At 48.3% G+C, this 14409-nt stretch overlaps 1 protein-coding gene across 1 annotated transcript; it reads left to right on the forward strand.

Moving 5' to 3' along the window:
* The first annotated feature begins 1637 nt into the window (after nt 1-1637).
* Nucleotides 1638-14263, forward strand: LOC129386320 (uncharacterized). Its single transcript, XM_055074172.1, has 4 exons — nt 1638-1831; nt 12245-12744; nt 13709-14094; nt 14191-14263. The coding sequence occupies exons 2-4, from the start codon at nt 12250-12252 to the stop codon at nt 14261-14263; spliced, it is 954 nt and encodes a 317-aa protein (XP_054930147.1). The 5' UTR covers nt 1638-1831; nt 12245-12249.
* Nucleotides 14264-14409: the final 146 nt, after the last annotated feature.

Genomic DNA, 14409 nt, shown 5'->3' on the forward strand with positions numbered 1-14409 from the left:
TGACCACCTTTGTCTATTTGGTTTTACAGCGGAACTGTTATACGCTAGGTTCTGGCGGTCTAGGCAAAAAACATGGCGGAAACCCCAGAGCTAAAAGAGCTAAAGCATAATGCAAAAGCGTATCGCCGCGTATTCCCCAGCTGCGTTTACCCGCGAGAAATTTCATAACGTATTGTGATAAAAAATATCGCAATAAAAAAAAGACAATAAATAGACACTGTATAGTATGGATTGCGGTTTGACGTCACGGGCTGTACAAGCGAAGAACGTAATCTTATCTCAGTTGCCTTCCACCCGTGCAATGGGTTGGCCGCGTGCGGTGAGGACTGCGGAGGAACAGCGCGCGTACGAAGAACACGGTTGTGAACACAAGCGGCAATGTGCGCGGCGACGGCGGGCGGCACGTAATGCGGACGAAGATCGTGCCGCAAACGCCAACCGTACGCAGCTTTGTTTGGGTCACGCCTACCGACTCCGTCGTAATTGTGCGCGATTTCAACATGCACGTGTCTTGGCCAGACGGAAAGTGGTTCGTGGCGTTTCTCTTGGAAACGTTCGGCATTCAATTTTACGCAAAGATCAGTGTGCCCACGACGCGTCATCGGTCGTGTGTCGACCTCACATTGGCCAAGAACCTTTCCAGTGTCGCCACAGAGCCACTTGCCGTATATCATAGCAATCATAAAGCGATAGTCACCTTAGCGACCAAATAATAAATCCAAAAAAGCAAACAAAAGGTTAAAAATACAAAAAAAGCATTGAGCATGAAATTCAATAAAACAACAAAAAAATTATAAAAAAGCAAAATTCATTGAGGTATGTCTTTTGTTTTCAATCAACATATTTATTACCAATATATTCATCACCATAAATACAGCTCCGCTGGTCATCCACCTTAACAGAGTGGAATGGCTCTGAATTTTTCCTTAAAAAACACCTTAATCGAAGCGCACGAGAACTATTGCGCTGCATTTCTATTGGAGTGCAGCAGTCACGGCCGGGAATGTAGAAAGCGGCAACAGTACGCCATATATTCACTGAGCATGCACTGTTGGCAGTCAACTAAATAGCGTCGCCCTGTGTATAATTGTCCTCGTAAAAGTGTTCGTTCCTGCGTGCAGCCAACACTGTCATTCGTTCCCTCGGCAAAGATGTTACGAAAGAGGCAAGTGTTTCCGTGGCAGCACCGTAGCCCTTGATCACCGAGGCATATTTCGTCAGGCTACGCGAAATCTCGGAACTAGTTCACTATACTCGAGAGGCAGCCTTTGTAACTGACGCAAAAAGTCAGCCTCGACGTTCTTACAAACACACCTTCCTGCTCAGTGTTTTAGCGAAATGGGAAAGCAATGCGGGTACGCAACACTGTGGTTGATGGAAAACGCTCATTTCCGGGGGCTTTCCTCAAACAACTACGAGACAGGGTGCCTTTGCATTGCATTTCAAGGCTACACCACTAGCGACAATGCTGCGTCCTTGTATACGGAAACGTACAAAGCCGTCCAATATTGCCACTCTTTTGTTTGATTCTTACGGCTATGCCTTTTTCCGAAAAAAAAATCCCTCTATCGGCGATTTCATACGTTGCGACAATTTTAGCCGCTATGATCCTGTGCATATCGTGATCAGATTTTTTAGTCGATCTATCAAGGATGGACCAACAAGAACTTAGTGAGCTGTAGGGCTACAGTTTTCAGATTCCAGTCCACATGTTTCATACTACAGTACGGCTTCGTCTGCTTCTTATTTGTACCACCGATCGCTCTACCAAGCACGGAATCAGCAATCGTCCGACGTTTGAAACTGTTTTTCGTGACAACTCTGTCATTCTGTAAGTACAGTTCATTACGTAAAGTCTGTCGAGTGCTTTTTCGCTGCCGTTATGTACTCAAACGCCGGCACTATCGTCGCGTTTCTCATGCAAGTAACATGGTAATGCGGTTATGCAGCTTTCCATTCAATCTTACGCACGCCAAGAACACCGGTATGAACTTCGGATACGTCATTACTTCATGTTTCCCTGTTGTGAACATCAGAATGTAAAGGTAAATATTTCTTTTTGTCCACAAACAGTCCTTTTTCGACAGCTCACAGCGTACAGTTTCCTCGCCTACACAATTACACGCACTGCGACAGTGTGGGTGGCCTCCGGGATCGCGTTCGCCATGGTTAATAGCTCAATCCACTATTTTTTATTGGCATACCTTGTTCTAGTAGCATATGTAGCACAGGCACGTCCCGAGCATCCCTTTCTACGTTCAACAAATGCACACCGTCCGATCTAGGAAGACATGCAGGCTCAAGAAGATCGAGCATTTTGTTTGTTAATCCAAGCCAGCGATCGACAGCAAACGCGTTCAGCAGATCGAGGTTATATGTACCTTTGCTACTTTCACTTCGAAGTCATGTACGCTTAACCTTGCATCAACACAGATGTACGTTACGTCCTTTTTAACGAATCTGTAGGACGATTGTGCTGTTGAAACTGCCATTAAATATAGGAAAAATATCCCTAGCCAGAACTCACTGTGAAAATCAAGAGTTTTCGAACCACATTCTTGCTTCGCATCCGAATTTTGAGGGGAAATAAACGTGAGAATAGTGCAAAAAAAGAATTCGCCTGAAAGGCCAACCCTTCATTGCGATAGCAAATTATTAGAGAGCTATACGAAGTAAGGTGGGTAGTTTTATCAGCCGTATAACCAGCTGTAAGCATTTGCTTACTAACTACACTGACAAGCATAGCGTCACGCGCGCACATGGCAAACATGGACACATCTAACTCGATGACCACCCGCTGTCAGAATGCTGGCGTGATTGAGCGGCGGCGAGCGCATTGCCCTTCGTGCTGTCTCTCGCTTCAACGCGATTTAGGCGTGCGAGAGCCCAGCGTACACGAAGGCATCAGCTATCTCGGGTCACCCGCTCTTTGCACCCACCGCAGATTACCTCCAGGATAGGGCGTGCGCGGCCTAGCTCAGCTGCGCCGTACGCAGCCGCGGCCGGAGTAGAAGAGGAGAAGCCCGCTAACTTGTCTCCCCTCCCCACTTCCTAGAGCGCGCACATTTCCCTGCTCCCACATTTGCGCACGCGAGACGACAGCGCGCATCCTTCCCGCCCTCCACCATAGCGCGCACGAGATCAAACCACCATCGTTCTCGTCTTACCTTAGCAAGCTTTCCCTCGCACCTACAGCATGCAGCGCGCGGCCGCGATCGCATCGTACTTTAAATTTTATACAGAACCTCACGGCGGACGTCGACGGAAATGTACCTGAAGTGTCCAAAGAATTGCTATCGCCATAAAATAAGGCACTGTCAGCCAAGCGACCAAGCCGTTATCATCATCGATATTGGTATCCGAACATTGGTATCCGAAGAGACTATATACGAGCTAAGGGATTATTCGTATGTACTAACCTTTCGAAACATGAAAACATGAAAAAGGCTAGCAAGACGCTAAGCGTAGCCAGAGAGGTCAAGCTTTGTCTCACTTGCTACTTCGCTGGGAGTAGTAAGGCTGATGTTGCATGTGGATTCAAAACGCTCTTTGCTGTTCCAATTTATAGCGCTTCAATAAACATTTCACTTCGCTCGCACATAAAGCGCCTCAAGTAAATAGAAGCTTGCTTGCACCATGAACCACTGCCTACTACATTATATCGACATTATATCCACAACTTCAAACGGGGTCGTTATTCACCCCGGTGCTGATGAGGCAAGTGTGTCCAAGTGTTTATATAAGTGACCAGTGTTGTGTGTACCAAAAGGAAAGAGCCACTGCAGCTCACATCCTCTGGGACTGTGCTAAAAATCCGCACGAAGCTGCAACGACAGCAACGATGCCGCCGCGGCTCGAGGCCGCAAGAAGGTGCTATGATCAGGATTTCCAAGCCCAGGCCACCCAGCAGATCTCGGCGGCCCTCGAAAGGCAACGACCGAGCGAAACCGGAGGGAGGCTGCCACCCCAAAAGAAGGCCAGGCGCGGTCGACCAAAGGAAGTAGTGCGGCCGCTGCCGAAGTAGAGGCGCCACACGCCGCGAAGACGTCATGGCCGCGTCACGGTGACGCCTCCCTAACAGGGGAAGGCTAACCATTCTGCAGGCATCCATAACAAAGTTTATTCACTCACTCACTCACTGTTGGTTGCGTCTATCAAATCTGCCTCAAGAAAACTTCAGTGTCGCTAACACGCATCCTTGTGTTGTCTGTCTTCGGAAAGCTATTTTAGAGTCAGAAAGCCCGCAGCGAGGGCGGAAAGAGAGAGAGAGAGCAAGAAGAACAGACGCGGTTTCTGTTTAGTTCGTTTTCTAACCACGCAAACAAGGAAGACAGTGTCGAATGCCTACAAGCTATCGGTCTGACAATATGAACCACGATCAAAGTTCACATGAGTGCTGCGGTGCGACCATCATGATTCGGCACCTACGGAAGTTCACCTCGATTGCAGTCTGTGACCCTTCCGTATACAGCCTCAACAACTTAGTTCGCAGCCTCGCAGCCGATGTCACATGTTTACCGCACCTGATACGTTCGTTTTGAGATCTGATTTTAATTTTTACTGCAGTGGCCAAACCTTTCGTCACAACACGTACTGTAAATTTACGAAGGTAAGAACCCACCGAACTTATATGCTCCCTATAACTTCAGGACATAAAGGTATTAAAGAATTCTTGCCACAGTGCGAACAGTCTGTTCTCTTCTTCTCTTCTTTTTCTTGCTTGCTTTTTTTTACGTGAGTTGTCAGAGTTTCACGCCGTCGCTATGTCCTTTGCAAAATATGCGGCCTCGCGAACAAGTTTTACGGAGCAGGAGGTAAATTCGTTATGGGACGCCACGAACAGGAACAGTGCGAAGGACGCCATGACAAGCGACAGCAAGACACCAGTGAAGGACGTGATGTGAACCATTGCGATTTCTACGGAGTTCAATAGATAAGTTCCTCGTGGTCTTCGCCGAGTGCATGAGGGACCCTACTGCCCCTCGGCGGAATCAATTACTGTGTTTCAAATTTGTGACCAAGTACTTTCAGTGCGTGCAAGAAGAAAACGGCGCTAGAAGATTGTCTGGTGGCTCGCCTAGCACGCTAGTCTAGGTACATTCAAGCGATAAAGTACGAAATTATCGGGACTGAACACGCAACACCCGCATTTCGTGCACAATAAATCACGCACTCGCAGAGCTAATCGCAGTACGTGGTTGAGGCCATTGTCCCGTAGGAAAGTCAGAAGCGCCTTCTCAGTGTGGGACCCACAGGAAGCGCTGCTCCATGGTCCAAGTACCTCTCGCAGTTCCAAGGCACGTTCTGCGGTGCATCTTCAAAGTAGACATTATATGCGCCTTGTAGAGATGTTTCTCAAGCAACACGCCGTTGCAGCAATCGCTATGGACTGTTATAGCGTGGCCTCCGCGATCAACCAAAAATCGCACATTCTTGGAGGTCACTATTACTGAACCGCAGCGACCATTCTTTAGTCTATAGTGACGGAGCTGCCCTCCACTCGACGCGTTCGAGGTAGTGTCGTACTGATTATTTCCAGAGATTCTGAAAGCCCGGGTGGGAGCGTAGACGGAAGCGAACAAACACCTCGCTTATCGGTGTTTTTCCTGTGCTGTGTCCTCTCTAAAATCTCGCAGAACTTTAGAACTGATTCTACCACCCGCCGTGGTTACTCAGTGACTATGGTGTTGGGCTGCTGAGCACGAGGTCGTGGGATCGAATCCCGCGGCCACGGCGGTCGCATTTCGATGGAGGCGAAATGCGAAAACACCCGTGTTAAAGGTGCACGATAAAGAACCCCAAGTGGTCGAAAATTCCGGAGTCCTCCACTACGGCGTGCCTCATAATCAGAAAGTGATTTTGGCAGGTAAAACCCCATAATTTAATTGTAGAATTGATTTCGCCATGACCGACGGCTAGTTGATAACCTACTTGTCCTGTGCCAGTGGATGTATATAAATCGCGAGGAGCGAGTCGCACCATTTGCTAACCTGCTTCCTCGATGTGGGGAAAGCCTATGACGACATTCGGTAGTTACTGCATATGTCTGCAGGATATTATTATTACTGCGTATGTCTGCAGGCCACAGACATGGACTAGGGTTCACCCCCTGAACAGGGCCAGCAAATTTGTTACGAACAACTGCGGCGTCCAGTCGGTGTTCCCGTGAATAGAGGATTAAGACAAGAACTCATATAGAGAATGAAAACACATGAAGAGTCAGACACAAGCGCAACTGTTTCATATACTTTATTCAGCACAGGTAGAGCTGCTGAAGTTGAGTCAGATTTACGTACGTCGGTGAAGCGAGTAGGCAACATTAGAACTTGCCCGGCTTAGTCATCACTGACGATAGCGTCCTATTTGGTCGGATGTGTGCAACTATAGCATCAAATCAATACATGCCAGTGGTTGCAAACCATCATCATCATAACCGTCTGTGTGCCTCAATGTCACCCTCACGCGGGCAAGAGAAACATCGAGGCACCCTATACGACGGCAGTGCACACAACTATTCAGTAATGCTCACTTCTTGGAGCAAAGAAAGTCGACTTCCATGTTTGTTTCCTCCTCTGTGACTTAATCTGTAGACTTGAGGCGGTGTTTCGAGTGCAGGCACGCATGGTAACACACGAACAGCTTGGATTGTCGTTCAGTCATTGGCCGGGGTGGCGTAACAAAAACTCGCCGCCATGGTAGCGCGGGCAACCCACACGCGCCAAAGACTTCCGTTGATATGGCTGGAGAACGATAATTGACGAGCAGGAGCCTCGTTGATATTGGCATTGCGTATATCTGCCTCTTCAACTGCATACCGAAGGCCTTGCAGCTCAAGAAAGGAAAGCGAGCAGATAAGACCGTATCAGTTTCGTGCAAACACGGAAATGGCAGCCCCTGCGAGGTCGGGGAAACCGCGTAATTGAGAGAACAAGTTTAGACACTGTTTTTATTTCGTGAAGTGCTGGCTTGCTGCCAATAACAAATTGCGAAGAGTTAAAGTTTCCGATGTTCCGACAAATGAGTCATCGCTGCTGTGCTTCTTGCCTTCATGTGTGCGCGTATGGGCACGCTTGTACGTGCGCGTATTTGAGTGTGTTTACTCAGGCTACGGTTGTTTCTCTTTCTTTCTTTCTTTCTTTCTTTCTTTCTTTCTTTCTTTCTTTCTTTCTTTCTTTCTTTCTTTTACGAAAACCAATACGCTGCACCGTGCAGAAGGGCAATGCAGTGTGGTTTTCCGTATCGTCTAATTGGCGACGCTTCTCATCGCTTGCCACGCACCTAAGCGCCGCTTCTCTGACTTTCATGCGTAACGGGGGGCTTAAAAGATATTCGCGAATTAAACTGTTCCATTATCGCAAGACACAATGCGTTAACGATGGAAAACGACGGAAACCGAGCGTAAATGTCGTCCCCTTCTTTTTCCTATGATATGTTGCATCTCAGAATAAATTTCAATATTCAAGCGGATGTACGGACGTGCCGTGGGAGCGGCCACTGCCTTTTAAAAACATTTGGAAGCATCGTCCGTTAAAAGCCACCGGTACCTTCAAACTTTTCATGCGTTCACGTAAAACTAGGAAGAAAATTTCATTATCATTATTATTATTTGTTTTGAACACATATATACAATTAACAGGAAAAGGAAAGCGAGGAGAAGGCTGGCAACTGCCACCGGAAAGGGCACAACGCCTGCCTACTCTTCAGAAGGGCAGACAGTACTGTCAGACAGCAACACAGAAATGGAAGGTAGGAAGAAGGGAAGAAAAAAGAGAGAGAGAGAGAAGGATGCATAGAAAGGCAGGGAGGGAGGGAAAAGGAAAGGCAACAGGATAAATCAAAAGAATAAAGTAGAACACACAGTACAGATCACACACAGCAGGTTCGGTCACTGAAAGTCACGATACTACAGAATGTTGAATAGAATAGTTTCGACGCTACAAACGTGAACCTAAGTTAGTTAACTCTAGAAAAGTAAGTAGAACGTGATGAACCTGATCACATTTAGACGCACAACCACTGGGGTACAAACATTCGTCGAGAGTCTTACAGCGCAGGCCAAGGAGATGGTAGTCTCTCACTAGCGACATGCTCTGCGCACTGAAAACGGGACGCTCAAATATAAGGTGCTGAAAGGTCTCGCAGCAGCCACAAATTTCAGATAAATTTATTTTGCCGCATAAACGTTTGATGGAGGTCTCCCAGAGTGTTTCGGCATCAAGATGAAAAGGAAACAACGTCGTTTCCCAACACGTGGCGCCTAGCCTGCCTTCTTCAGGCCAAAATCGTCGCGATTTCTACCTCATTTGCTTCCTTCACGGAAGGCTAAATGTGTTGTAGGCTTTCACTTCCGTTCATTTCATCTCAGCAGCGATGATTGGGCTTTCACAACTATAAATTTATTGAAAATTAGGAAAAGAGACGCAAGGCGGCTGGTCTTCCTGCTTGCGTCTGGGAGGGGCTCTCAGGCCGGGGCTCCTGTGGCTATCGTTGCCCCCCGCGCCCGCCGCACCGTATGCTGCTGGTACCGACGGCCCGAGCTGTGCAGCACGCCCGCTCACAGCTCAATGGAATACCACGCACGTCTAATCTAAATGCGCAGTCTCTCTCTCTCTCTTTAATAGACGACAGCCTGTACTTCGAACTGTCAAAAAGAATATTTCGCATGTGTCTGTACGACCGCAGCTTCACCTTGAAAGCGGGCTTCTTCCCAATATGATCCCAATATCTTTGAGAGAAGCCCGCTGCGGTAACATCGTTTGCTCTATACAAGTGATAGTCAGTGGACTAGGAGCGGTGGTGGTGGTAGTGGTGGTGGTGATGTTGAAGCAGGCGGGATTAGCCGGCAATTGTTCCACCTGATCCTCCTTCGAATTGAGATCAGGGGTGTGTCACCAGGTGTCGATGAGCCCCGTGTCTCGCAGGAAGGCTATCAGTAGTCGTTGCGCTCTCTTCCTGAATGCCGCGGGCCCTCCGGGAAAAACAACGTCTTCAAAGCTCCTGTGCGTAAGACCGCTCTTTTGTAGGTTGTCGACCATCGCTTTTCTTTCTGTGTCAAACTGCGGGCATAGCCAAATGAAATGTTCGATGTCGCCAATGTCACCACAGAAAACACAGAGTGGGGAAGCGCGAAGCCCAGTCTTGAATAACCAAGCTGGGGTGTACGCGGAGTCGGTCCTGATGCGGTATAGAAGCGTCGCTTGTTCGCGTGTGAATCCATGAGTCACACAGGATTCGTGTGGATTCTTGTGCATCTCTCTAAAGTGAAGGCGGATTGCATCCTTAAGGTATTGAAAAGCTTTTGGAGCTTTCACTTTTGGGACACATGTCAGCGCTAGACGTGCAAGGGCGTCAGCTTCCTCGTTTCCATCAATTCCTACGTGTGATGGAATCCACTGAAACCTTATGTTAAATGCTTTGCTCGTTAGGTCGTCAATCAGTGCCAGAGACTGCCTTGTGAATTTCTCTATAGAGGTAGGCCCCGATGTAATCTCTGTAATGCTGACTTGGAATCCGTCAGCACCACGACATCTCGTGCAGAAAAGGCCCGTAGTTTCCGCAAAGCCGCGGTGATTGCGGCGCTTTCTACTGTTGTAGTGGAAACTACGCGATCCAGTCGGCCAGACCATGACACATCAAGGGATGGTATGCAGAATGCCGCTGCACAGCTATCTGTTTGTGCGCACAACGAACCGTCTGTGTACACTTGTAAATGGCTTTAAAACACAGTGCTCAAGTTGTCCAGCACAATAAACTTTGCTTCGGCAGTTGAAATGGTGCGTTTCGTCGGTAGGTGGGGTACATTGAGGTTGCAGGTAACGTCCGAAAAAGACCATGGCGGGTCAAGGCGACTTCGTTTAGGCCATTCCAATCCTAAAAATCGGAAGGTGTTCAGCGCCACATGTAAATGTGAGCGAGTTCTTGCTCTTAGCCGCCGGAGAAGCGCCGTGCCTGCGCGTGACTCGCCCAGCCTTAATAGCTGCATCAGCAAGGCCTGAGATGCCAAGAGGCGGAGTGGAAGAGACTCTGCCTCATTAGTGACTTTCTTGTTTCAAGCCGCCGTTGGAACTCCCATCGCCAAGCGAAGTCCCTTTCTGTGCCCTGCCTCCAAGCGCTCGAATTGACTCGATGACGGTGGTATCAGAGGGAGCTGATAGAGAATGCGGCTTGTTATCAGTGCAGCGTTCAGTTTAAGCAGTACAGGAGTCCCGCAACCTGCGCGAGATTAAAGTATCTCCCATAAGGATGCTTCATGCCACATGCTGAACACTGATCAAAGTGACAGAGCGCAGTGTACTGAGGCAGTGGGTGCGATTTAAAGAGTTGTGCTAAAGATACGACAGTCGAAGAGAGCACGTGTCAGGCAGTGTCGAATCGGACGGTTATAGGAATTGTAAAGGCAAACTTCAAGCACACGGGAAGCGGCAGAAGGGTTGTCAAAGTCGAATAAAGTTGCATTTGGAGATGGGTAGATACGATGCACATCGAGCTCAAACAAAGAGAGATGCTGTGGCCGGACGCACAAAGTTTCAAGAGGCTGTTGCGGACCGCCTGCGTGAGTGATTTATTGAGATTGGAAATGTTTGCAAATACTGTGTCGCCGGCTACTCAACGAACAATAACTTGTCCAATCATCACATAATGATAAAATACGGTGATATGCAAGAAAATACGTTGCCAATCGCCTGTGTATTCTACCCCTAGGTAGAATGACAGTCCTGCAGCTACTCCGCTTCTCTGCGGGCAGCAGTAACAGTAGAAAGGAAGAAAGCCTATCTGCAGTATCTACGCCTACAATCCGCGCCTCAAGGAATTGTCTTGTAAATACTGCAACTGCGGGACACAAATATGATGCAAATTCCTAGTTTCTCGCTCCACACTTTAGTATTTCCCTAGGCAAGAAAGAAAGAAAAGAAAGAAAGAAAGAAACAAAGAAAGAAAGAAAGAAAGAAAGAAAGAAAGAAAGAAAGAAAGAAAGAAAGAAAGAAAGAAAGAAAGAAAGAAAGGCAGTGGGATTAACCAGACGGACGCCAGGTTGGCTACCCTTCAAGGGGAAATGGGGCTAGTGGACCGAAAGATAGAAGCAAGAAGCAAGAGAACAGCAGAAGACGGAGCGCGTCTAAATGCAATCTCTCATGACGTCAGGATAGTTGAGTAATATCTGTAAGCGTATGTAACAGATGCCATGGTATAGCCGGCGCGAAGAAAGGGCACAAGGACACTAACGATAACTGACATGAACAAACTCCATTTGTTCGCTTCAGTTACTGTTATTGTCCTTGTCCTATTTCTTCGTGCCGGCTATACCACGGCATCTAAGCGCCAACTCGCCCTGCGATGAGCTTTGCTATATATAGACACAGAGAGTTCGGTGCGAACTACTCGCCCACCACTTCAAAGGCACCACGGCTACGTTGACTGCTATATTCTAAGCCAACAATGCTGTGTGTTTAATTCATCTTGAACAGCAATTTAGCGGACTCGACTTTATCCGAAAAACTCCGGTTTATGGATTCTCATGTCAAATCATGTAAACCGCCTCGTTGCATTTCGTTTTCGTCTGAAATTGTACTGCATATCGCAGCCTTTCTCATTTACCTGAACGTCTTCATACGGGCGACCTGCGCCTTCTCGGTCACCGTGTCTGATCCCAAAATTATTGTCGCTTTGGGTATGCAGGTTGGACGCTAAAGATGTCGCTGTCTCTATTTCGCCTATCAATATGTGGAATCGAATGAAGATTTATTCTCTAAATTCCACTCACAGATATAGTGATAGTTATTAACGGAAAAACACTACATAAAAAATGTCGAATAGAACTATAAATTTTCCGTTTGAAAAGGACTCCGAAAAGCAGCCTCCGATACATCTTTTTTTTTTCTCTAGAGTAGACTTCGCAAACACAGAACCTTAGCAATAAGGCGATACAATCTGCATGACCAAAGCCACACTGCGCTGGTACAATTTCCTCCAGAAGAGCTGTTTTGCAATGCTTTGCCACATCTAAGAAGATCCGTGCCACCAGAAATTTATAGCGTCATCCTTCATCCTCATTCCATAATCCACCTCACAACCCGCCATTTAAGCTGCGTCGTGTACATTTGTCATCATGAGCACAATTCCGCCCCCCCAGCAGTGTCGCTCCTCTTCTCCATTTCTTGATCCCTCTCTCGCTTTAAATTTAGGTGTCGTTTCCCGAATTCAAGCAGCTTATTATTTCATTCATTGGTTTCTTCTGACGTGTTAGAACCCATGGAGATTGTCGTGACGCCTGCCGAGGACACGCCCACGAAAGAGGGACAGGAGCTAAAGGACGAGACGCGACACTCCTCGGACTCCAGCCGCGCTTCGCCGCCGCCGTCGCCACCGCCACCGGCTGTGTGCAGCAACACGGACTACGCGCGCACGCGTACGAGCGTCTTCCTGGACCTGCACGCTCCCATGGAGGTGTCCACGTCGGTGGTGCTCAGGTTCTGCGAGGAAAACGTGCTCCGCCACTACTTCCGGCTTCTCGCCATTGTCGGCTGGCTGCCCCTTGTGGACACCAGCGAGCACGTGCGCTGCCAGCCCGCGCTGCAGACGCTCAACGTCATGCACAACGTCGTCGTCTTCGTCATCCTCGTACTCGGGCACGTGCTTCAATACACGTCCTGTTTCCGAAGGGACGGCATCGTAAGCTACGGGTCGCAAGCAATCCACTCGCCCGCAGCCGTCAAGCACAACGGATTGGTCCACGGAAAAAACATGGTGATTATGGCAGCTTCCTGTTCCTCAGCAAAAGGCAACAAAGTAGTTTGTTAGACGTGACATAACGAGCGCATCACATAAAAGATGACGTCACAGGAGGAAAAGCACAGTTGACTCCACAACCGCTTGTAGTCGTATTGTGCGCATCTTATTCGTTGTTGTCAGACGTCGTGTAGTTCGCTCGTTATCAGAAGTCTTAAGTGGAGCGCGATTGACAGGGGTAGAACAAGAAATGCTGCCTAAGCCCGCGTTTCGTCAAGGGATCTTGTCTTCGCCAGAGCCTGACCAACACAAGAGCCTTTGCCGAAACGTTGGCTTCAACAACATTCCTTGTTCTATCACTGCAATTAACTTCAAGCCTTCGTCTTCCTGCGAACCACTCTCTCGTATTTAATTTTAATGTGTTCGACATGGCATGGCAGGTATTTTATGAGGTGACTAAAGGCATCCGGGTATAAAGTATGTTCTTACTGTGGTAGGATTAACAGTATCTGTGTGTCTAGCTGTCAAAGAAAGATGAGATATCAGGAAAGCAACGTCTGCCGAAAACGCAGACTTTCATGAATGAAAATCAACCTATCCAAATGGCTGAAAAGGCAAACCAATGGCCGACGTTAGGACAAAGGTTTCGTAGTTTTACTACTGCGAGAGAGTATTTACGCCTGCCTATACTCTGCTTCATTCGAATGTCCACCCCTGCGACACCAAGCCAAGAAAAGTGCATTACGATAACTCAAATACACCCGTGTACCATCATATCATTCACGCAGCATGTGTTTAAGATCTCTAGAAATGAACTGTGGTGTGGATGGTAGATCTAAATCGGAGTTAGGTAATGACAACTCGCTACATGCTGGCAGAGTAGGATTCAAAACGTATAGATGGGTGAACATCGCTGCTTCCACAATTATTTTGTGTTCGGCATAACTGTTTCACCATGACTATACCTGTTTCTGTGTTGCAGAAGTGTGGCAGCAGCTGGTTTGCCGTTTACCTCCTGCCTGCTGTGATGCAGGTCATGGCGTACGTCATCGCCTTGATTCACATGCGTTCGCACGAGAACGAGCAGTTTCAGTCGCTCGTCGAGAAGGTCTTCCTGCAGCTGACCCCTACCGACGTCTGGAACGTCGCCAAGAAGCGCATCACGGGCCGGTTGCACGCCGTCTACGCCGCCGGCATCTTCTGGATCGCCGCCTCCTTGGCATCGCAATTGGTCAACGTATACGCCGGCGGCACGCTCAGACTTGAGTGGATGTACGTCGCGGAGGACGCCGAGGAAGTGCACTACTTCCTGCTCTCAGCACTCGTCTCGATGCAGCTCTTGCACGACGTCGTGAGCATGACCATTAGGCGACTTCGTTTTTTTTTTTTCTTGTGCGAGCAAGCACTAAATTAGGCTACAATCGCACGCATGCTTCTCTCGCTGAAATATAGACACTTTTTCAGACGGCTGGTGCGCAAGCACGTGCTTGCGCGCCAGTTTCCACTCGGCCACACAGACAGGAATGAAAGCGAATAGCCATCGCACTGCCTTTCGCGTGCCTTCCAGTTTCCCGCATTCTTCGCTTGTGGCATCTAGTGGTTTGAGACGCTGTGCTAGACTGTATCGGCCCACATTCCCCAGTCGTTTCCTCGTAGCCGCTATGGCGCTAAGTAGACGCTCTT

The sequence above is a fragment of the Dermacentor andersoni genome, chromosome 4 (assembly GCF_023375885.2).
Source record: "Dermacentor andersoni chromosome 4, qqDerAnde1_hic_scaffold, whole genome shotgun sequence".
NCBI classification, from domain to species: Eukaryota; Metazoa; Arthropoda; class Arachnida; order Ixodida; family Ixodidae; genus Dermacentor; species Dermacentor andersoni.